Raw genomic sequence first — 24,976 nt, 5'->3', positions numbered from 1 at the left:
CTAACTCCAGGTGTGTCAGAACTGAATGGAATTGTAGGACATACACATGGTATCTGGAGTTAAGAGAACTGGTTGATTTGGGGAAAAACCTGTACATTGGCTATCAGAAGCATTGTGTAGGACTAGAGGAAAACAGTGAGTCTTCCATCTTTGGGGAGTCAGACCACCTGAATTCAGGGATAAATTCAATGCAGAGAGAAAATCCTCTTTCCGGGGTCACATTTAGCATCAGTAGTTTGTATGGGATGAATCTTTACATGGAAAACTTCCCACTTGGTGCTTTTGCTTTTCTCTTCCTATTCTTCTTCACTGCCCTGCCCTGGATTAGGCCCTCATTGTCCTGGACCACTATAACAGCAGGCAAACTAGTCTGTCTCCCGACTCCACCTCTTCCCTCCATGCACTATCCAGTCTACTCTGATTATTCTAAACTCAGCGCCCTGAGTGACTTCTCTTCATCCCTCTTTCAATGCGTCTTTGTCCCAAGGAAGCCTGATCTCTAATGAGGCCTATTTTCTTCTGCCAGGGTAGAAAATGACATGGTAAATTCACTCTATGGTGTGAGAAATGTGTGCTGGATTATTACCCAGCATCATCCCTGCTGCTTCTACATTCTTGGGAACTTGGTTTCCCAGAATCCTACCAGCATTGGTCTCAGGTTAGATTCTGCCAAAGAGAGGCAGGCACAGGAAATCTCAAAGCTGAAAGAGAAGAAGCCTTCACACGCTGGTAGCAATTATGGACATGTGGGTGGAATGTGGAGTTTGGCCAGTGGCTTGCAAGTGTCCTTCTGAGAATCAGCCATGTTAGTACTACCTGCTGCAGAGGTCACTGGAGCCCTTCCAATGATTGTGTAGCCTCTAATTCCTATATTAAATCTGTGGAAGTTCTAAATACGTCAGGTGGCTTCTGTTTTCCTGAGCAAACCTTGCCTGACACATGACTCAAAAGTTAACCAAGTAGACATCTAGGCAAACATAGGGTGGAACCAGAGGACCAAGTTCAAGTCCCAGCAGGGGACTTCACATCCTAGGGCAGGTTCTTTTTCCTCTCTAAGCACAGTTTCTTCTGTAAAATAGAAACAGTGCCTACCTCAAAACGTGGTTGGGAAGATTAATGAATTAACCAGTCGCATAATGGCTGAGAACTGCAGGTTTCTCAACACAGAACAACTCCATCCAAACCCCTGCACTAACAAACTTAACCAAACTTGAGCATGGCTTCTAGTGGCTCAAGGCATGTCCCTAGGAGGACCCCAACCTCTGCCTGAGAGAGGGAACTCGGTTTCCCATCAAAATGCCTGCCTGAGAGAGCTCAACTACCAGTAGGAAAAGTTACTGTTTGTTGTAGCCAACACCTGAGGGTATGTCCCCGATCTCTTTTTCTCCATCTTATTGAAAAATGCTCATAGCTATGCGTATGAAGTTCCTACAACCCAAAGCATCTCTCCCAAGAACTTGGGAACCATGCCTTTGAAATGTAACCATCAGGAAGGATATAGCCTCTGTCTCCCAGTCTCTGGGGAAGATTAGAGTCCTAACTTCGATAACAGCCAGCAAGTGGACACTGCTGACCTCATCACATTCACACCCTCCAACCATTGGTTAACTTCACTCCTATGAATCTACTGAGGCCCCATATTCACTCTTCCTTTAAAATGCCAAGATCACCTGTGCACATATCGGAATGGCTCTCAGCTCTTTCCCCTGACACCCACAGTGACTGAGAAAAATGTGTTTTCCCTGCTTTCATCAATATCAGCTGTGCTTGCATTTGGTGTGGCCTCCCTGCCCCCAACAGAGGAGGCACATTTTACATGAAGCAAAGTGAGAAGGAAAACAGCTACCAAAGGCAGTATCACTAAGGTGGAATGCAAAGCACTCTTGACGACCTGTCTGGGGGCAGAAACCTCGTGGTTTTGTCTGGAGGAGACTACAATGTTGACCACTCATTCTGTGAGCACGAAGCGCTAGAGCTAGGAGGGAGCCCCCCTATGTTCTGACTCTCAGAGGTCCTCTCTAGTGCTCTTCCACTTGTGGACTTGGCAACAGCAGGCTCTGGGTTTGTCATCCAGTTCCACAACCCATATTCTGACCCTCATGAGGCCCAAGGAATAGGAAGCTGCCCAACTCCATTCCAGCCCACAAAAACACACCTCATTCCCACCATGACACTTACCCCTGAGCCTTGCTCCAACCAGTGGCTCAGCCACCAGAAGTTGAAGGTCGTGAGGAAGATGATCACCACCATGAGAAAGAAAACAGTGGCAGAGATCACATAACCTAGGGAGGGAAAAGAGGGGTGCCACAAGAAGGTGAAGGGCAATGGCTGATAAAGCTGCTGAGCCCTCCCAAGCCCTTGGATCTCCCTGACCTGCATGTACTTTGGATGCACGGGAAGACTGGAAAAGGGCTGGGTCCCAAGGTTAGAAAGCCCAGGAGTCAAACCCTGACTCTACTACTTATAGGTTATGCTAGCCTGGGCAAAGTATCAAATGTCAGTGACCTTCTACTTCCTTACCCATGAACTGGTGATGATTGTCATACTAGCTGCATGGGGTCACCCTGAAGATGATAAGTGATAATGTGTGCAAACACCCAACCCAGTGCCTGGCACAAAAGCAGTATTCTAGAGTAGTTCCCCTTATGCATGTCCTGAGGGTTCAATCTCCATAAGAACAACAACTATCTCTTTTTTTAGAGATTTTATTTATTTATTTATTTGAGAAACAGCAAGTGCATAAGTGGGGAAAGGGGCAGAGGGAAAAGCAGAGTCCCCAGTGTGGGGCTTGATTTCAGGACCCTGAGATCATGACCTGAGCCAAAGTCGGATGCCTAACCAATTGAGCCACCCAGGGACCCCACAACAGCTTACCTTTGATGTGGTATGACTATTATGAAGTAAGTGACAGGGATAGTACTAAACATAGGCATTATGTTTGAGTTTGTTATTCCTATCCCCATTTACTGGGTCTCCAATAGAGGAAAAAACTTGCCCAAGGTCTTGAAGGTGGTAAGGCGTAGAGCTTGAATTCAAAAAAGCCAAGGATGGAAAAACCAAGAGTGTAATAATCCCTCCTTCAGCATCTGTCCCCTGCTCCAGCACTCTGTTTACCTATCCAGTCAGTGCCCCACGCCCGTATTTGCTTTTTTATTTTTTAAGATTTTATCTTAAAAAATTCTCTATACCCAATGTGGAACTCAAATTTATAACCCTGAAATCCAGAGTTGCATACTCTATCGAGTGAGCCAGCCAGGCAGCCGGCCCATATTTCTTTCCTTGAATTCAACCCTTCCTTAAGCTCCACTCAAGGACCACCTGTTTTTTTATGACATGTGAGACTGTGCCTGGCCTCAGAGACCTTTCTTGCCACATGGTGAATGCAAATGTCTTAATTCTCCAACTAGGATATGCCTTTATACCCTCCCCGCTCCAGAGCGTGGCACAGTGCCTGGCCCCTAATCAGTACTTTGAAAATACAGGTCGATTGATTGCTGGATTCATTCATACATTCACAAGCATTTTCTGTTCCCCATTCTGGCTAAATACTACATTATGCCCTGCAGGGGTGCCCACAGTGGAAGGGATAAGGATGGTGATCTATGCATAGCCTACTCCTTCCTCCTCTAGGCAGGTAGAAAGAAGATACACCTTCTATGGGGTGAGGTTCCAAAGTCAATCAAAAGTAAAAAGTTGGCATGGAGTCACAGTTACTTTCAAAAGTCTCTTAAATTGGGACACCTAGGTGGCTCAGTGGGTTAAAGCCTCTGCCCAGCTCAGGTCATAATCCCAGGGTCCTGGGATCGAGCCCCACATGGGGCTCTCTGCTTGCCAGGGAGCCTGCTTCCCCCTCCTTCTCTGCCTTCCTCTCTGACTACTTGTGATCTCTCTCTGTCAAATAAATAAATAAAATCTTTTTTTAAAAGTGTCTTAAATTACTTCAGAAGTACAGTATCATATACTTGATTTTATGTTTATAACAATGTAGAGTTATATTTATATGAATTTGGTGATGTCTACCATTTTGTAAAGCAACTTTGAAACTTCTAGTTCTCATCACCATGAGAAATGTATTTTAATGCACACCAAGATAAAAGGTTCGCCAGTGTCACTATATGAAATGCACACAGAGATTTTCCATTCTGTTCTATATTCTTTCAGTGCTGCTTATAATCCACTCGAGTGATTTCACAACTCCTTAATGGCTCAGGACTTACAGTTTGAACACCACTTAAATAAACAGTACTGTATGGACTGTATTTTCTTATTTTCTATATTCGTGATGCTGCGGCAGATAGTTGGGGCCTTGATCCTGGGGAGACTGCTCCTCCCAGGACTGACTGATTCCTAGAAACAGCAGATGACTCCCTGTGAACACACATGTGTTGTACAAACCAAGCAATCCAAAGCTCACCCTCCCAACCACCTCCTCATCAAACCCACCAAGGGCCAGATCCCAGCTAACTAGGCACAAATCCTATAGCCCAGAGCCCCCGCCCCCAGACTTATTCAAACTATATAATCCTAAATTGACTCAGCATACCTACCCTGCCTTACCTACTCCTTCCCACAAAAACCCCAATAAAGGCTCCCAGCCATGTTCTCCCTTCCCTCTGCCTTCTGACCAACCTGGTACTTCTCCATGTGGCCCGGCATGGCAAGCCATGTCTCCTGTTTCTAGGGATCTTCTAGGGATCTGTGAAATAAACTTCTCCCTTTGTGACAATAATTTCCATGTCGGCATGTCTTACTATACCTGATTAAAATAAATCCCAGGTACATTTTAACACAACATGAAACCTAACTTCAGCACGGACTATGGTGGTAGGGCTACTATCATGGACTGTGGCTGAGACTGGAATTGTGAAACCATGACAGGCATGACTCTCCTGTGTCTCCCTACTTTGCATGACTACACACATTCCAGTCTGACCCAGTTTCAGGGACAGGACTGGCCAGAGAGAGAGCCCCAGGGCTGGCATGGCAGCTGGCAGATCATACCTCCACCTGCCCGAATATAGTGGTGGTAGATGCTCCATCTCAGGGACCCTTCTTCCATCTTCTCCTTCCTTGTGAGCTGATATTCCAGCACTGGGTGAGAGTAAGAGAAGAAGGAAATGATATGCCTCTCAATCACTTGCATGTCCTTCCAAGGTCAAGAAGAGATTTTACAAAGCCTTCAGCCCCTGGCTTCCACCTTTTACCAGCTTCCTCACCTTCTAGCTTCAGTGCCCCACCCAAGCCCAACTGCAACCAGCATATTTCCAGGGAAGACTCTGCTGAAGGTAACTCTTGACCTGGACTCCAGAGCCCAGAAAGAGGTTTCATCCCCAGCCATTCAAAAACCCTGGGGTGTCTGGAGTTTCCAAAAACTTGATGGGTTGGGAGAAGCAGCCAGAGAGAATGAAGAAAGCAATGATCCGGGACCAGAAAACTGGTTTCCAGAATAGTCATTACAGTACTGTGCAACCTTGGGCAAATCCCTTAACCTCTCTGTTTCCTCATCTGACAACTGGCAGGCCTATATAGAAGGTTGTTAAGATGCTTTGCAGCAATATGCTTCTGAGAAGTCCTCAGAAAACAACTGTAGCACTAACTCAGGCAGACTCTTGTCCTAGAACAGGGCAGGGAAACCAGTACTGAAGTACCAGTAGATGCTGCTAGTGAGGACAGCAACAATAGGAAGCAGCACTGTGGGGTCATCTGTGGTTTCTGCCTAAGGCTCTCTCTTCTTCTAATAACTCCCTAATTTCTCTTGGGGAGGAGGACTCTCTTCCTGGAATTTGAATCTTGAGGGAAACTACATGAGGATGGGAAATATTTGGAGTAGGTTTTCTTCAAAGAGATTCTGCAGCTGTTCCTGCTATTTACACCCTGAAATTGCTGAGGCTTAGTTCTTCAACTTTTCCTTTCATTCTGTGATCTACACCTGTTCCTTCCAATATTTTTCTGCCCAGATCATTTTCTGACCTTCACAGCTGAAGATGTTCTTGGTGACAAGACCTTCCAATAGGCCAGGCCCTATCCTGAGGCCTCCATACACCTGACCTCATCTTATCTCCATGACAACACTGCAAACTTACCTTCACTTTTGCAAATGAGGGTTCAGAGAGGTTATGTTGCTTGGCCAAGGTCACAAAGCTTTGTAAGCAGATAGCTAGAATTCAAATCCAGAACTGTCTTTCTGCCCTGCTGCCCTATCTTAGAAAAGAGCAAGTCCCTGAGCTTTGGGATATCCGAGACTAGGCCCAATTTATTTCTGATTTCTAATGCTTTTGTTTTCAATAAACATGTAATGCATGAATGTCTAAATGCCTTACTGTTAAATTTATGCTGCTTCAGGCCAAAACTACCCACACCTCACCCCTGCCTTTTCCTCTACACACCCTTAGCTTTGCCTCCCACAGCATTCACCTCTAGAATCTTTGGGCCTCCTAACCAGCACAGTCCACACCCCACAGCCCTCAACTACATGGATCTTTAACCTGTGTATGTGATGTCTAGGATCCTGGATAGTAAGGGACATGGTCCCTTCCGGGGTCCAAGAGGAAATGCCAAGACCTCTAGAGGACCCAGACAGGCTGGCAGAGGTTCTCTCCCTGTTTCCCAGCACCATTACCAGCACTTTCATGGAGAGGCTCTTCCTGGCAGGTGGTCTGGGCCTGCCCTTGCACCGGAGGGTCTTCTGCTTGCTTTGCTGTGTCCTGTGGTTTGTCCTGGGGAGAAAGCACATGCCATGAATGCAGGGGCTGCTCCTCTCTGGGGGTAGTGAGGGTGGGGTGGGGTGGGGTGGAGGTCACCTGTGTCCGTCCTCCTCCATGCATCTCTTGGATGAGTTTGGCATATCGCCCCTTTTTCTGTATCAATTCACTGTGAATTCCTTTTTCGGAGATTTTCCCGTCTTCTAAGAGAACGATCTGGTCACAAAATGCTAAATACTGAAGAGTCAGAAGAAATAAGGCCTTCAGTAATCATACGAAAAGATAGTCAACTTCACCATTCAAAAGGAAGATGTAAATTTAAATCATAGTAAAATGTTATTTTATAACCCCATATTGGCAAAAATATTAAAACATTGCATAAGTCCAAGCGTGGGTGATGATGGGAGGTATAGGGAACTCTCATAAAAGGTAGGTGGTGGTGTAGATTAGTGCAAATACTTGGGAAAGCAACTTGATAATATCTAATAAAGCTAAATATTTAAAAAAATTATGAACTGGACTCCTAAACCTTTGCTCCCCAAAAGTCGCAAATGTGCGTAAAGACATATATAAAAAGATGTACGCCAAAGGATTTTTTCTGTAAAAGTGAAAAATGGGAAACAACCTCGACGTCCATCCTAGGAGAATAAATTCTGGAATATTCAGATATCGGAATGCTATGCCAGTAAGAATCAAATCAAGTTGCATGTATCAACATGGAAGATCTCAAAAATATACAAAAAAATGTCTAGTGAAACAAGCAAATTAGAACATAAACTATCAATTATATAAAGCTTTAAAATAAGCAGAAGGATACCTTATCATGTCTAGAGATTTATACAAGTGTTCTAAGGGTATGGGGACTTGCACGAGAATGACCAACAGCAAAGTTAGGGGAACAGGAGGGAGGAGACAATGCAATCCGAGAGGGGATCTATGTTTGTGTCATCTGGGTGGTAGACACATGGGTTTTCAGTAGATTATTTTATAAACTGTTTTTATGTTTGAAATATATTGTCCCCCCACACACAAATAGGCCAGAATGGAAGGAGAGGGATAAATAATAATAATGTCTTGAGGCCAAAACCAAGCATGGAAATACCTAGGATAAAGGCATTATGAGAGGCAGCCCTGCCCGCACACATCACTGTACTTCGTCAAAGAACATGAGACTTCAGGAACTCTTCTCTGAAAGATTTTTTTTTCTTTTATCATAACTTTAAAAGCAGGAGCCAACCCATAAAATCTTGAAGGAGACCTTCAAATCTGGTTTCAATTTTTACCAGCCACAGAAATCTCCATGTGGAAAGCAGAAGAGATCCAGGTTTTTTATGACGTTCCTCAAATGTTGAGGTCTAGCCTGAGATGAAGGGGCAGCCACTGGGAGGTTGTTACGGAATCAATGGCAGAAACATGAGGATCTACATTAGCCATTGGTCGTGGCCAGAGCCCTGCAAGGGTGGTCACCTGCAGCTGGTGGGTCACCAGAATGACTGTCTTCCCCCTGAGCGTCTTCTTAATGCATTCCTCAAAGATGTGCTTCCCCACATGGGTATCCACAGCGGACAGGGGGTCGTCCAGCAGATAGACCTCACGGTTAGAGTAGACGGCACGGGCCAGGCTGATCCTCTGCTTCTGTCCCCCAGACAGGTTGAGGCCCCTCTCCCCAATCTGCAAACAGATAGCCAAAGGCACTGTGTCTAGAAGATGAGCCCAGTGAGGTGTGCTCAAACCAGCCAGGTGGCCAGATGTGACAAACTGAAACCCCTCAGTGCATACTCCTGGACACCTCATGATTGGGCACCCCTGGTATTTGAAAAAAATCTTTTTCCAAGTTTGCTTAGTAAGGAATGAAAACACTGATTTTCAGTTAATTACAATTTTTATAACTCATAATTAGATGCAATGTTCCTAAACCCTTCAACACCTCAGGTGACATTTTAAATCTTTAACAATTTAGATAATAAAACAAATCATTCCTAAGAAAGAGCACCTCCTTATATCTTTCTTGGTTTTAATCTCTGTTGACAGCAACTGTCGACTTGTGAAACCATCAGTCCTCGTCGTCTAAGACTGTTTGCTCTGCACACAGCCCACTCCACAGGACAGGGCTGCAATGGCCAGAAGGGGCTCTACTGTTGCTGTCACAGGAAGGGCCACCTTATACAACACCTTATGTCAGGAGATACTAAGAGCCATTAACAGGCAAACAGAATTATTGCACAGCATTGCAGACTATCATGCCAGGCATCTGCTGCTTGGCCCATCCCTCGGTCAGACCTGAGGACAAGAGCACCAGGGACTAAGTCCCACTCCCGCTCTACCATGAACTCTTGCAGTCTCTGTAGAAAAGAAGCAGAGTCTAAAGAGCAGCAGGGTGACCTTTTGTCACTGCTCTGCCTCTGGTTCACCCTGTGTGACAGGCTGCTTGGCCCGGGTGAAGGCTTAGTTTTGCATTCAGTCCTCACTCAGCCGATGCTTACTAAGCACCTACTGTGCTCCCATGATAAGCTAATACCCACTCCGGCTGGGCATGTTCACAGTATTCTATATGTATCAACTCATCTAAACCTCAAGTGTGCTGAGGTCCATACTCATGGATGCCATTCTATAGACCAGACCTTCTTCCTGCTAAACCTGAGCAAGACAACTGAGCACTCTTACCTCAAAGATTTACGGACCCACCTCAGAAGGATAATAAAAGCACTGAACTCCTAGAATTACCTGAGGCTCACCTAAGACAATGCATTCAAGTTGCTACGATAGTCTTTTGCACCTGGTTAAATGTTCAGCAGACAGAGGTAATAGTTAATAGGTAAGACCAACAATATTGCTTTTATCTTACAAAGGTCTTATGTAGATTAAAGGTGTCTACAAATGTGAAAGATGGTGAATTACCATGAAAACGTAAATCATATTGCCATTGGGAAGCCATGGCTCCTGTTCCCACTGGCAAAAGTTGAGCTGGCCAGAGGGAACAGGGCGGGACTTGGGAGAGGGGAGGACATGGGGATAGATAGGAGGTTTCTCATCTTCACAGGTTCTCCACTGCTTCTGCTCCAAAAGGAGGAGTTTGAGGTCAGCTCCCCATCCTTGTGGGGTAAGGTATGTTCTTTGACAGCTTTCACTGTAAGATGAGCCCATTTCCTCCCTGGGTGGGGAAGGCTTTGAGGCAGCCATGGGCTGCTTTGGGGAAACAACCAGAGTCCTCCCTCCACCCACCTTGGGAAGCAGCCTGAGGACCCCAGTAAACCATTACAAAGACACTATCACAATGGAGACAAGGGATCCTTGCCTCCCACTCACCTCTGTCATGTCTCCAAAGGGCAGAATTTCCAGGTCACGGTTCAAGGAACAGCAATGGAGTACCTGGTGGTACCTGCAAAGGACAGAGAGCTAAAGGGACAAGTGGCCCCGCCACAGACCTTCCAGCCTTCCCAAGTTGGGAAGAGAGAGTTCTTGCATTCCATGCTCAGAAATTTGGACTTGATCCCACATTTAATGGTAAAGCATGGGAGGCTTTTTGTATTTCTTTCTTCCCCTTATTTCTTTCAATCTAATATGTGCACTTAGTAAATATTTGAACAGAACAACAACAACAAAAAAGATACAGGGAAAAGCAAGTCTCTCTTATCTTTGACTCTCAGTTGCTTTCACAGAAGCATCCACTATTACAGTTTCTTATGTATTCATTCAGAAATAATGTGGTCGTGTATGTCTGCCTGCAGCAAATATAGGTTTGTATTGTTTTAATGACACCATAGTATTTTGTTATATGGCTGCACCATAAATTACTTAACCAGTGTCCCTGTGATGGACATTGGGGTTTTTTCTAGTCGTCTGCTACTGTGAAAACTGTGTAGTGTGAAAACTCTTACACATGGACATTTGTGTTCATGGGTGACACTCTCTACACATTAAATACCTAGCAATGTTGAGTCTAGCAATTGGTGCATTTTTATCTTTGACCAAATACTTCGAAACTGCCCAATGAGTTGTATCCTTCTGAAAGCAGAGCAATGACAAGGTGAGAGCTATGTTTTGGGATGACTACCCTGGAGGTGGGACCCAAGATGGAACAGAGCAGGAGAACACCAGAGACAGGAAGCCAAGGGCAGGGGCAGTGGGAACAGTCCAAGCAAAGAGATCATGGGCAAGAACTGGCAGTGGAGATGGAGAAGAAGAGAAAAAGACAAGACCTACTTAGGAGACAGAGTTGTCCAAGGTGGGTGACCGAGCAGATGTGAAGTATCAGAGGACAAGGCATTGGGCTCGTTGCAATACACAGTTCAGTGATGCCATTAAACCGAGTTGGACAACTTGGAAGAGAAGCAGGCAGGATGGGGGAGCTCATGAGCTGGTGTTGGACCCCACGCTGCGCAGCCCACAGGAGAGCCAGCTGGAGAATTCATACACCCACATGCCCCCTCCAAGTTGCTACTGGGGGCAGATTGCACCATCAAGCAAACAGTCAAAGGAGGCCAGGGTCCACCAGAGTTGGAAGCACAACGGTAAGCATTCGGGGCAGCTTTTGTACATCCTCCGCTGAACAGACTTGGCTTGTGATGTTCAAGGGCGTGTCTCTAGCAGGTTAACCCGAGACTCTAGGTGGGAGAGGCCATGAAGGGCAAGGATGGTGGTGGGTGGCCCACCAGACCATGAATCCAAACTGTTTTCTTCTACATCACATGACCTCATCACCCCATTTGTTTTACCTTTTGACTTGGAGGTGGAGAATGAATTAATACAAACGAAGTTTTAATGTTTTTTAAAGGGGGAGGGTTATTTTGACTCATATAACATCTAAGCATGATGTTCCTGATAATGACTGGGTTCAGATTGCGTTTCAGGAATATCCGCCAAGCTTTGTGACTTTAGGCAAGTTATTTAACCTCTTGGCGCCTCAGCTGACTCATCTAGAAAATGGATATGATAATAATCTTTCTTTCACAGTGAGGATAAAATGTATTAACGCATATAAGTGAGCTCACAGCAAGTATCAGCGGCTGTCAAATTACTATTAGCAGCGGGGGGATCCCTCCCTCAACCAGCCCCATGCACCTGTGTCCTTCCTGGACCCTCCCAGGAACTTACCAGGCCTTGTCATACTGGCCTCCCATGAGGATGTTCTCCCTGACACTACCTCCGATGATCCAGGCCTGCTGGGGGACATACGCCAGGCTTCCGTGCATCCCCACCGAGCCCTCCAGCAAGTGCATCTGCAGCAGAGTGAGTCTAGCCTTAGGAGCAGGCAGAGGAACAGGGGTAGACCCTGCTTGGCTCAGCAGCTACAGGGCCCAGGGTGCCACTCCTGCCAGGATCCTGGGGCTATCCTATGTAAATGGGACTTTTCATATGGTTCTCCCAGACCCACCAGTGAGTCTGAGGGAAAATCCTGGGAACATAGGGAATTCAGCTAGAGCTAAGCCAGGCAAGGTCCTGCTGTGACTTGAATCCAAGGTCTGTACTGAGGACACCTCATACTTTTTTTTTTTTCTCTTATTTCCCCAGTCCCAGTCTCTAGCAAGTGGTGCCTCCATGCTTTTCACGGTGAGACAGAAAGTTCCGGGTCATCTCTGACCTTCTGTGAATATCAACAGAATTATTGCCAATGTCATTGTGCACAGATGGGGAAATGTTCTTTATTTAGGGGACACCATGATGAGGTAATAAGTGGGAAACTCTCATAATTTCTGTAATTTAAAATAGTTCTACAAGGGCATGGGTGGCTCAGTTGGTTAAATGTCTGCCTTCAGGTCAGGTCATGATCTCAGGGTCCTGGGATTGAGCCCCACATGAGACTCCCTGCTCAGCAGGGAGTCTGCTTCTCCCTCTCTCTGTGTGTTCTCTCTCTCTTTCAAGTAAATAAATTAAAAATCTTAAAAAAATAGTTCTACAAAATGTGTTTCTACATAGATGTGGCAAAAATGCCAATGCTATCAACTGCTGAATCTGGAGGTGGGTATGTGGGTCTTTTATGTCTTCCTGCCTTTCTATTTGATAAGTTAAAAACACAATTTAAAAAAAAAAAAGGCCATAAGCCCCATCCCTACCACCCCAGCATCACATATCACCATCCCGTGCCCCTTCCTCTTTATGATTCTATGCTTCTTACTTCTGATTTGGAGCCAGGCTTTAATTAATAAAAACAAAATTTAAAATGACATCTTTTTGTTTTTCCTTTATTGGATGGATAATTACTGGTTTATTTCAAGAAGAAACTTAGGAACCACTAGCTGCACGGAAAGGTGGACTTGGAGGGAGGCTACCAGGGAGTATTACTGTGGGGAAAAAGGAACCTCTGACACCACGTGGATCCAGGTTTCAACCCTGGTTCCCACCTCACCTGCTGTGTGACCTTGGGCAAGTCACTTCTCGGAACCTCATCTGCTCACCCATAAACTAGCCATAATGGCTGTGCTTTCCTCATGTGGTTGTTTTCAAGTTGAAGGGGAAAATGGGATGCTCTTAGTACAGGGCTAAGCACAGGGCTCTTAGCACAGGGCTATGTTTACTGTTTCTTAAAAGTAGAACCTTGTCTTCCCCATTGCCAAGAAATTGGGCAAGGCCACCACATGCAGAGCATGAGGAATTGAGCTGTTGGGAAAAGCTCTATGGACAATATGACCACATTCTAAGGAGATGATGAGTTTGGCTATACTATTTGGGAGAAAGAGCTGAGGAAGGAGCTGGGTAATGGAAGAAACTTCTTGTTCTCTGAAAAGCATAGGCAGAGGAATGATGGGCAAAGAAAGGAGGGGGCAGAGAGAGCAGTCCAGGACTGGGGAAGGCTGGGGCTAAGGGGGTAAGTGCTGGTGAGAGTGGGCTGAGCCACATGTCTGCTTAGGTGCAGACTAAGCAGACCTCAAGAACATCCACTGACAGTGGAATTGGACAGTTCGGATCTCATGGGCAGGGGCACCCAGCAGACATGTAAATTCTACTGTTGGAGTGTAAGACTGTCCCATCCCACACGGGAGGGTCTCCTCTCTCCCATCCTTCCTTCTTCCTCCTCCTTTCTCCCTCCACATTGCACTCTTGATGCTGTCTCACAAGGGACACATGTCCCATTCTGAGATGGGCTTCATGAGATGACTTTTATCATCATATTAAACATTGAAACATGCTGTATCATCACCCTGATAGCTGGCTGATTACAAACAGGGTGGGGAGAGCACAGAAAACAGGTGAGGGCAGACCTCCAGGGGATCTCGGAGGTAGCCTTCCTGGCTGGAGGGTGAGAAGGAGGTGTATTTATAGCACACCTCCCCCTCAGTGCATGCCTAACTGCTCTCAATTTATAAAAGGTGTATTGGCTCAGACCCCATTGAGGAAGAAAGCAATGGTGTGACTGACTGGGGGAACTCAAGCTTGGGAGTCTTTGGACCGCCCATGAGTGCATATACATGTGGTCACAAGTCACTTACCTCCCCCAGGATGGCAGACAGCAGGCTGCTCTTGCCACTCCCGGTATTGCCACAGACCCCCAAGGTGGTCCCCTGCAAAGCCAAGGAAGACAGAGTGACACTGGAACAGCACAAACCCTCCTACTCACCCAAAGCCCCTCAGACGAGCAAAAGTTCAACACCACAACCTCCAAGGAAGGAAGTTGCATGGAGGTCATAGAGAGGAATTCATGGATAGGAGATCCTTTCGGGCAAGAAACCCAAATTTCAGATCTGCACCTATTCTACTCTATGATCCTAGGCAAGTCACTTAGCCTCTCTGTGCCTCCATTTCTTCATGTGTAAAATGGGGACAGTGAAGCCAGCCTCACAGAATTCATGCATACTTTCCCTCATTTATTCATTCACTGCTCCCTCAAAGACTGAGTTTCTCCCACGTACCGAGTAGTAAAGAAAAGAATTCTCATGCTACATTCTAGTGTGGAGCCATGAACCATGAAATAAGCCACGAAATAGATAAACAATATCAGATGATGATAAATGATTTAAGTAAAACAAATTGGCTGTTATGAACCAGAGCAAGTGTAGATGGGTTGGCCAGCAAGGTCTTCTTAAAGCAGTTGTCACTGCAACTGAGACCCAAATGACAGGAAGGAGACAGACACAGGAAGAGCTGGTCGTTCCAGGCTGTGGGAGCAGCAGGGACAAAGATCATGAGACAGGAACCAGGTTGGCTGCCAAAGTGTTATGGGAAGGCTAGTATAGCTGGTATGGGGGGAATAAGTGGGAGAAGAGGTGAGAGCTATGGGCAGGATGATCAGGGGATACCTGGGCTATATCTTAAGTGCAGTAGGAGGTCACTGAAGGGGTTTAAGCAAGAGAGTGACTTGAATTGGTTTATGGTTTAGAAAGAGCCCTCTGTCCTCTGCATGGTAAAAATAGTAAGAGGGCAAAAGTGGAATCAAAGGGGCTGATAAGGAGGGTCCTAGAGGAGCTGGAATAGCATGATAGTGGCTGGGGCTTGGGGAGTTGGGGGCGTAGTTGGTGAAAGGTGGATGTATTCAGGAGAGAGCTGATAGGCGTCACCAATGGACTGCGTTGATGGGAGGGAGGGAATGCAACCAAATTTGACTTGAAAGTGCAGAGGTGGAATTTAGACAAGAAGGGAAGCTTGCCCCTGCAAATGTTAGTCAGAGAAGAAGTCAGATGAGGTGAGTTCACAGAACAACCAAATTGGCACATACTAGCACCTTAGTCAATGTTAGTCTCCTTCCCCTTCTCTCCCAGCATATAGCTTTCTATCCTGGGTCTTGTTATTATTAAAAAAAAAAAATTCTGGATGATCAGTTGATCCCCACTGAAGAATAAAAGATTTCCTGTGCTTGCCCTCTGTGAACAATTTGTATTTAAAAGAGGTATTTAGAGATGGCAGTTTTTGGCCAAGGAAACAGTAGAGTGCCAGGAAGCTCAAGCTTCAGGCCCCGAAAGTCTGGCAGCCAGCCTGCCTGTGTGGCCTGGATAAGGCTACCTTTGACACCATTAGGTTTAATTTGTGCAACTTTGGGGCTAGGCTGTCCTTTGTGTCCTCTGGCCCGAGGGCTCCTGGAGCTGGCTGAGCCCTGGTCATCCCCTCCGGAGTGTGCCCTTTCTTCTCCATCTCCATGGCTCCATTTACAATCCCGGGGCAGGTCTGTCGCCATGACAAGGTGGCGTCCTCCAAAACCACTGCTTTGCTGGGATCTTTCAATGCCTGGACGTACAAAACAGGTCTCTCCTGTAGGAAAAATTTCTGTATAGACAAAAAGAAAGGAGGAATTCAGTTCTGCAGTCTAATAAGAATGTGTGCCCGTTTCACTGGCCTGCCTATAGGTCTGGTTTATAAACTCCTAATAAACAGTAGAAGTCTGAAGAACCACCACTAGTTCAGAGGGAGCCAGGTTCTGCTGGTAGGAATTCTGGACCAGGGTTTTCCAAGTTTTGGACCACTGGGCCACTCTTTGATATCTGCATACTGCCTGCTCTGTTCTTTTCTGTTTGGTTTTACATGGATGACAACACTGAGGAACCCTCAGACAGATGTGCCACTTTTCTAATTAAATTTCATTCTTAACTATTCAAAGTAAAAAGGTCTGCCCTTTTGGTGGGAAATTGTTTGGGGCCATACATTTCAAAGTGTGACCATGAGCTGGTCACTCATCTCTGTGTCTCCATCTTCCTGACTGGGAAACATACATGAGTGCGAGCATTAAAAGAGGCAGCTGGGAAGTATGATCTCACTGCACTTAAATTATAGGCACACGTCTCTCCCTGGAGATTTGCTAAGAAAGAGATGTAGAAAGATACTTCTTGACATTTCGGACAATGGTTTTATCTCTAGATAGTGGATGTTGAGCGATTTTTGTTCCCTGTAACTTTTTGCACTATCTGAACCTTCTACAATGAGCACACAGGATTTTGCAGAGATAAAAAGCTATTTTCAAAATAAAAAAGGTGGTCTCTTTTTTTAAATTGAACGTCAGGTATATTTAATTAGGTTAATTATAACATTTGAGTCAAGGCATAGAGTCATCATTGGGAATTGCATGGGTCCCTTTATTTTGTTTAGTTAGCTGGGCACTTACTTGTTAAGTTATTAAATTTTAGTAACATAACCACTGGGTAACCACTGATGGCTCTCATTCCTTTGCTTAAATTGTTACCACATATACCTTAATTTTATTAGATAAATTTTGAGTGATACACTGGCTTAATGAGTCAGTATGATAAGCACACATCTGGATATTAACAAATGTCGATAAATGGGCTTATAAGGAAGAAAAACAGGGGTCCTTTTACCCCCAAACCCTCAAATGTATTCTCAAACTCTAAATTTGTTTATACCATTCAGTGCTTTTCACTTGTTTTTAGCAAACAGCACAAAAGAAAAATGGTCTGGGGGCATCTAGGTGGCTGTCGTTTAAGCATCTGCCTTTGGCTTAGGTCATGATCTGGGGTCCTGGGACTGAGCCCAAGGCGGGCTTGATCCCAGGACTCGGAGATCATGACCCAAGCCAAAGGCAGACACTTAACTAACTGAGTCACCCAGGTGCCCCTCAACAAATAGTTTTTGAATAAATGAATAAATGACTGAGTGAATAAGTTGGGAACTACATGCATTTAAGTGAGATGACTTTGTAAATTGGTTTAGATAAGGGTTTTTATTTTTTTATTTTTTATTGATTTTATTTATTTATTTGACAAACAGAGATCACAAGTAGGCAGAGAGGCAGGCAGCGAGTGGGGTGGGGAAGTAGGTTCCCTGCTGAGCAGAGAGCCTGATGTGGGGCTCGATCCCAGGACCCTGGGATCATGACCTAAGCTGAAGGCAGAGGCTTTAACCCACTGAGCCACCCAGGCACCCCTAGATAAGGGTTTTTAAACTCAGGTGCTGTAGGAGCAAGACCAGCTATGGAAAAAAGTGAAGTAGACCATTGCTAAGAGGATAAATGGTAGGTGAAACAACCCCAGTGTCAAGTAGGCACAGTGGGGACTGTAGGGTGTACAGTAGGGCACAGTGGGAGCTGTAGGGTATACAGTAGGGCACAGTGGAGGCAGCAGGAAACTGTATCCCACTACCTCATCTAAGTAGGACAACTATCACCTCAACTCCAGCTGTTTGTGGCCATGGGGAAATGTGGGTCTGATGTTCCCAGATCTTCTGATTATTCAGAAAAAATCCAGAAATCTGATTTTTATATAGAATTCCCAGGTTTTTAAATGCAAGCAACAAATATGATTTTTTTTAAAAAAGCAAAACCATCAGGGTAACTCTGCAGACCTCCTGTCTGAGACCTGGTTTGTATAGACTGTCCTAAGACCTCCCCAGGGCCCGATTCCTCTGTGTTCCCAGCCTCCATCGCAGCCTGGGTGCAGGGGGTCCCTGAGCTGGCCAATCCCTCTCCGTGGATGCTGGCGTCTGGCTTGGCCTGGGGTCATGTTCAGGAGGAACGTCACAATGACTGCAGGCAGATGAACACCCAAACAGAGAGCCACACAAACAGTTCTCCAACCGGGCTGCCTGGGTGGCTCAGTGGGTTAAGCCTCTGCCTTTGGCTCGGGTCATGATCTCAGGGTCCTGGGATCGAGTCCCACATCCGGCTCTCTGCTAGGTGGGGAGCCTGCTTCCTCCTCTCTCTCTCTCTCTCTCTCTCTACTTGTGATCTCTCTCTGTCAAATAAATAAAATCTTAAAAAAAAAAAAAACAAAACAGTCCTCCAACCACTTACCTTAAACCTCTCTGCCGCGGGCTTGGAATTCGTGAGGCCTTTTACTGCAAAGGGCACGAAGAACACGGACAGCCGCATGGGAATCAAGGTGGCCACCGTAGTGAAAGCCTGGCAAGGAGGGGAGGAGGTGGTGAGGGGCACATCTCTGTTCTCTCTCCACCCCCTGAGGCTTCCCTCCCAGAGCCAGAAGCCACAGAGCCAGACCCCCCCCACCAGCTTTTGATAGGCCGGTCCCCCCCATGGCAGGGACGAAGCCAGTATTTTGAGGAGACTGGAAAGAGCAGGGAAGGAGCACTCCTCTTTTTTTTTTTTTTTAATTTTAATTTTAATTTTTTTTATTTCTTTTCAGCTTAACAGTATTCATTGTTTTTGCACCACACCCAGTGCTCCATGCAATCCGTGCCCTCCTTAATACCCACCACCTGGTTCCCCCAACCTCCCACCCCCTGCCCCTTCAAAACCCTCAGGTTGTTTTTCAGTGTCCATAGTCTCTCATGGTTCACCTCCCCTTCCAATTTCCCTCAACTCCCTTCTCCTCTCCATCTCCCCATGTTCTCCATGTTATTTGTTATACTCCACAAATAAGTGAAACCATATGATAATTGACTCTCTCTGCTTGACTTATTTCACTCAGCATAATCTCTTCCAGTCCCGTCCATGTTGCTACAAAAGTTGGGTATTCATCCTTTCTGATGGAGGCATGATACTCCATAGTGTATATGGACCACATCTTCCTTATCCATTCGTCCATTGAAGGGCATCTTGGCAACATGTGTTGGAGAGGATGTGGAGAAAGGGGAACTCTCTTACACTGTTGGTGGGAATACAAGTTGGTGCAGCCACTTTGGAAAACAGTGTGGAGATTCCTCAAGAAATTAAAAATAGAGCTTCCCTATGACCCTGCCATTACACTACTGGGTATTTACCCCAAAGATACAGATGTAGTGAAAAGAAGGGCCATCTGTACCCCAATGTTAATAGCAGCAATGGCCACGGTTGCCAAACTGTGGAAAGAACGAAGATGCCCTTCAAAGGAGCACTCCTCTTAACGTCTCTGTGTCTCTAGGCCTGGCTTCCGATGTAGCTTGGCAAGCTGGTGACTCTGTGACTTTGGCCAGGTCCCCTCGCCCAACGAGCTGCGCTTTCCCCTTGGCATAGGGTCAAAATCATCAGCGGGTACAGGAATAAATGCAGGGAAGCACTGAGAAAGTACATGTGAGAGAGCTTGTCCGCTGTCAGCGGAGCTTGATACTGTTACTGCCGTTATGATCGTATTCAGCCTTCCTTGCCTTAGATACTTGTTTCTAATATTCCAAATGTCTCTGCACTTCAAGGCTAATCCATGCCTCACTCTCTCCTGGGAGACTTGCCTTGAGGACAGCAGACAACCTCGCTCAGGATCTCAGAATGTGACCTGAAGTACCTGGGGACTTTCCAATCCATGCCCCACCTCCACTCCCTTCTTCATCCTTCACTGTGTGAGTGCAGGGTGATCCTAAACTCCTGCTGAGACTTTCTCCTATAAAAGCCCCGGTGCCCACCCTCAAGCCTTCAGGGGGCCTCTCTGGTGCATGCCTGGGCCAAGTCAGGTGTCTGCTTCTGGAACACAAACAAACCCTTGGCGGTGGATTCTCAAATGCTTCCCCCTCTTGCTTTGGGTGCAGTGCTCTGTCCCAAGCCCCACCTGGATTCCAAGCTCTCTCAAAGCAGCCCCCTGGTTTACCTCCTCAGGGAACTGGGATTCTACCCCTAAAAGGCAGCTGCTGCTTTTCTGGGCCAGAGTCAGACCACAGAGAGAAGGCAGAAGAAGCTCTAGCTTTTTATTTAAGATATATTTTCAGAGCCCTATTTTGGGTTCAAAGAAACTCCTTAATTTAGGATTCTCAACCCCCAGGCATGTGTCAGAGTCATCAGGGTTTTAACTACTCATTTCAACTCCTCTGGGGTGACTTTGTCATCCTCCCTCCCATAGTTGCTATGCAAGGGATGTCAGTTTTTCAGACAGTTTAAGATGGAAGAAAGTTCGAGCATCCTAAAAGTCTGGAAAATCAAAATCATCATCTGTTGTCCATGTGCAAAACCTTCAGATCTTTGAAGGAACGTGGTCTAGGGAAAGATATAAAAGAAAAACTCCTTATCAATATGGGGGGAAACGAAGCACCCCAAGCACTTACCACTGAGATTGTGAGTTTCTGTTGTAAACATGTGTGGATAAGGAACGTCAATGTTGTGGCCACTGTAGGGGCTATAAACAAGCAGGCAGTGGTCAGGCTCTGGATGATCCCAGTCTTCTCCAGCAGTTTCTTTTCCTGCCTTCTGAGGGCTGAGAGATGAAAAGCAAAGGTACGAAAAAAAAAAAAAAAAGACAAAGGCACTGAAATTAATCCTAAGAACATCCTCCAAAAAGCACCAAACTTCCAGAGGATGAAAGAACTCCCCAAAAAGGGAGAGGCTTGACCCACCATGGCATCCCAAGGCTCTGAGCAAGAAAATGAGATTTTCTGTACCTTTAATTATTTTTTCAAATGGTTTCTCCCATGCATACATTTTAATCAGCTTAATGCAGGTGAGAACTTCACTGGTCACACGGATGCGATGGTCGCTGATCTCAGAGGTATGATCGTGTATCTTAATAGTCTTTCGAATCAGGAACACCTGTGGTCAGGATGCAGCAAGAGCTTCTTTTGACAAGGGGACGAGGGTTCACCCAGGCGTAACTATGACAACGGGGAGTATGTCCAAAGGTAAAATGCAGATGTGGGTTGGCCACCTGGATTTAATCCTGCCCTGTTGGAAGCCACTGTGACTCTAAATTCTAGGGTCCTGCTGAAGGCTTTCCAATGGAAACCACTCCATCGTGCCTTAGAGCACCTGTCTCACACATCCTGGGGGTGTTTTTCTCCTGTGTCCCAAGCCAGGTTGTAGTTAACTAAACAGAAATATGACTCCTCTGCCCTTGGGAACTCTAACCCGCCAATAGTTATGATCACCTGATCAGAATACCTGTGCGGAGGGAGGAAAACACTTGATTTCAATAATTCAGAGCACACATAACCCAGGACTCACTTCCTGTTTTGCCCAGGTTTATTTCACCTGAATCTTTGTCAGCAAATTTGCTGGGCTCCTCCCTTTTTACTGTGCTCAGCCGAACGTTAAACGCTATCTGGGCTATTACGTCACCACATTCAGGGTAGAAAAGAAGGAATAAAAACCTTACATAGAGGACATCTACTAAGGAAAGTGTGTGAGGCAGATAATCCCTCACAGAAATCTATGAGATGGACTTTTGCATATCATAATCACCTCTTATTTCTTTGGCCAATGCTGTGGCCAGAGAACAGTTAGGCAGAAATGGAAGCTGAAACTTAACCACAAGTGGAATGAACAGTCAACAGGAGTCAATACTTTCATTCAGAAGTACCCCAGATTCCAGAGCCCAGAGAGTTCTGAGGAACATCCAACATCATATGGAGGGCAAAAAAAAAAAAAAAAAAAAAGACATTACCTCCACTGGTAAAATTAGGAGATAGCACAGACTGGCGGAGAGCGCAGTGGGTCCAAGAGTGAGGTAGGAGGTGACAGTGCAGGAGATCAGCAATGAAGAGATGAGCCAGATCAGGGGGCCATAGTACACCCCTTCGAACAGGCAGTTTACGTCGCTGGCGAAGAAGCTAATGGCCTGTAAGACAGCAAAGCCTGTGGGCACAGGTTTCACCTCTTAGGGTACCTAGAAGGGCCTACATGGGACAGGAAAGCTTGGGAGGCATGGTGGTAGAGACAAAAACACCAAGTTCACAGCTCTCCTCTTACTCTCTGTGTGACCCTGGGCCCATTCCTAGGCCACTCTGAGCCACTCTGAGCCTCAGCTTCTTTGCCTATGAAGCTGGAATAATTATACCCACTTTCTATGGCTGCTGTGAGGATGTCAATAAGATATCTGCATATGGACATCAGTAAAAGTTGTATTTTACTATACTATTGCTACTGCTTCTCATATCCAGATTCCCCAGAGAGTTACTTCTAGTCTTCTTTCTTATTCTATTCTATTCATTCTATTTCTACTAATAATAGTGGCTGAATTTATTTAGGCAGGAGCTAAGTCTTTTTATCCTTCCTTTTCTATTTTGCTATGGACTCTTCGGTCTACTTTCCTGCTCCCTAACTGCCCGGTTCCATGTTACATAAAAGCTGACGTTGCAAATCAAGAAATATTTAAGGACCCAGATCATGAATGTCTTTTAGAATGACCAATCTGAATGCCTTAAGAAGTGGTTTCCTTTTCACTTTAAACTGATCTCCTTCCAGTTCCCAGGATATGCCTCAGGCTGAACCTTTACAAAAATTTGAAGTGTATGAGGGAGCTAGCTTGGTACAGCCACTTTGGAATGGAACTGGAGAGTATCTTAAAAAGTTAACAATTGCACAAACCCCAAGACTTGGCTATTTCATTTCTCTGTTGAGAAACATCCACACATGCAAGAGGAAGGCAAAGACATTTACTACAGTTGTGCTTATTAGCAACAAAACCCTGGAAACATTCTGAATGTCCACTGGTGGGGAAAGGTTAAAGCATCCACTCCAAGAGTATTAGGTAATATTGAATCCTGGAACAACCTGTCAGAGATCATGTCCCAGACCTGTCATATAGTAGCTATAGGACCAAAGACACATACTCAGTCTCTCTGTGCCTCAGTTGCCTTATCAGTAAAATGGGAATAATAATACCACCTACTCCATACCACTGATGTGACAACTGATGAGATAATGCATATAAACACTCAATTTAGCCATTTTGAAAATGCTCCAGGTGGGTGGGGGAAAATGGACAAAGGTGGTCAAAAGGTAAAAACATTTATAAGATAAATAATTATGGTGACCATAGTTACTATTGCATGGTGTATAAGTTGCTAAGACAGCAGATCTTAAAAGTTCTCACTGCAGGCAAAAAATTATAACTATGCCAACAGACACATGAAAAAGTGCTCCATATCACTCGGCATCAGGGAAATACAAATCAAAACCACAATGAGATATCACCTCACACCAGTCAGAATGGCTAAAATTAATAAGTCAGGAAATGACAGATGCTGGCGAGGATGCGGAGAAAGGGGAACCCTCCTACACTGTTGGTGGGAATGCAAGCTGGTGCAACCACTCTGGAAAACAGCATGGAGGTTCCTCAAAATGTTGAAAATAGAACTACCCTATGACCCAGCAATTGCACTGCTGGGTATTTACCCTAAAGATACAAACGTAGTGATCCGAAGGGGCACGTGCACCCGAATGTTTATAGCAGCAATGTCTACAATAGCCAAACTATGGAAAGAACCTAGATGTCCATCAACAGACGAATGGATAAAGAAGATGTGGTATATATACACAATGGAATACTATGCAGCCATCAAAAGAAATGAAATCTTGCCATTTGCGACGACGTGGATGGAACTAGAGGGTATCATGCTTAGCGAAATAAGTCAATCGGAGAAAGACAACTATCATATGATCTCCCTGATATGAGGAAGTGGAGATGCAACATGGGGGGTTAAGGGGGTAGGAGAAGAATAAATGAAACAAGATGGGATTGGGAGGGAGACAAACCATAAGTGACTCTTAATCTCACAAAACAAACGGAGGGTTGCTGGGGGGAGGGGGTTGGGAGAAGGGGGGTGGGATTATGGACATTGGGGAGGGTATGTGCTATGGTGAGTGCTGTGAAGTGTGTAAACCTGGCGACTCACAGACCTGTACCCCTGGGGATAAAAATATATTATATTTTATAAAAAATTTTAAAAATTAAATTAAATTTAAAAAATTATAACTATGTAAAGTGATGAATGGTAACTAAATTTATGGTAGTGATTGTTTTGCAACTCATTAAGTCATTACCTTGTATAAAACCCTGGACTAATACATTATACATCAATTATATCCAATAAAAATGGGGAGGAAGGAAATGCTACAATTATAAGTAAGCATCCTTGAAAAAGAATAAGAAAGATCTGCATGTGTTAAGATGGAAGGCTAAGACATAATGAGGAAGAAAGAAAATCTTCAAAAGAGCCCAAACAATGTAGCATCCTTGATGTAAAAACTTACCCCAAAAATTGTATCATACATTTTCTATTAGTAAAACAAAGTGGCAGAACCCTGTAAAATGTAGTATCATTTACGTAAAAACACAAGCACAATATATAATACATTTTCCATGGGTAACTTGCATGTGTACTTAAACACACTTTAAAAAGCATAGAAGGACACAAGCCGTATTGATAATGGTGGTCACCTCCAGGCATTAGGGAAGTGATGGGGTCTAGGGAGTCATCTAGTCCACTTTATTTTGTTTGCAAGGAGAACATATGAAGGTGTTTTATAAATTAATTTTAAAATAAAATTTATGGAAGCAGTCCCCTAGAACTCCTCATGTAACCAGTTACTTCCATCCCACTTCCAGGTGGGCCATCTTGTCTTACGTTCATGAGCATATTTGGGGGAAATCGGCCTTGCACATAGCGGGTGCTCAGGATAGAGGCACAGAGAAAAGGAACCAGGACAGACCTCAGTGTGGAAAGTCTCCTTGGCAAGGCAGGTAAGTGCAGCCAGGTTC

The 24,976-nt window shown here is 45.2% G+C and overlaps 1 protein-coding gene across 1 annotated transcript in view; it reads right to left on the bottom strand.

Annotated features, from left to right (window-relative positions):
* Positions 1 to 24,976, bottom strand: part of ABCC11 (ATP binding cassette subfamily C member 11) — a 67,573-nt gene that overhangs the window by 20,223 nt on the left and 22,374 nt on the right. The window contains exons 7-19 of the mRNA XM_032854551.1: positions 21,878 to 22,051; positions 20,880 to 21,027; positions 20,547 to 20,695; positions 18,373 to 18,480; positions 15,636 to 15,896; positions 14,129 to 14,200; positions 11,796 to 11,920; positions 10,008 to 10,080; positions 8,169 to 8,372; positions 6,801 to 6,938; positions 6,620 to 6,716; positions 5,002 to 5,091; positions 2,179 to 2,282 (exon numbers count right to left, since the gene is read on the bottom strand). Of these exons, the coding sequence (XP_032710442.1) occupies positions 2,179 to 2,282; positions 5,002 to 5,091; positions 6,620 to 6,716; positions 6,801 to 6,938; positions 8,169 to 8,372; positions 10,008 to 10,080; positions 11,796 to 11,920; positions 14,129 to 14,200; positions 15,636 to 15,896; positions 18,373 to 18,480; positions 20,547 to 20,695; positions 20,880 to 21,027; positions 21,878 to 22,051 (1,743 nt within the window). The remainder of the gene's footprint in view (positions 1 to 2,178; positions 2,283 to 5,001; positions 5,092 to 6,619; positions 6,717 to 6,800; positions 6,939 to 8,168; positions 8,373 to 10,007; positions 10,081 to 11,795; positions 11,921 to 14,128; positions 14,201 to 15,635; positions 15,897 to 18,372; positions 18,481 to 20,546; positions 20,696 to 20,879; positions 21,028 to 21,877; positions 22,052 to 24,976) is intronic.

The sequence above is a fragment of the Lontra canadensis genome, unplaced genomic scaffold, assembly GCF_010015895.1.
Source record: "Lontra canadensis isolate GAN:19392208 unplaced genomic scaffold, GSC_riverotter_1.0 scaffold8, whole genome shotgun sequence".
NCBI lineage: Eukaryota > Metazoa > Chordata > Mammalia > Carnivora > Mustelidae > Lontra > Lontra canadensis.
Note: the sequence above shows the minus strand (reverse complement) of the source record. Positions and strands in the feature narration are given on the sequence as shown.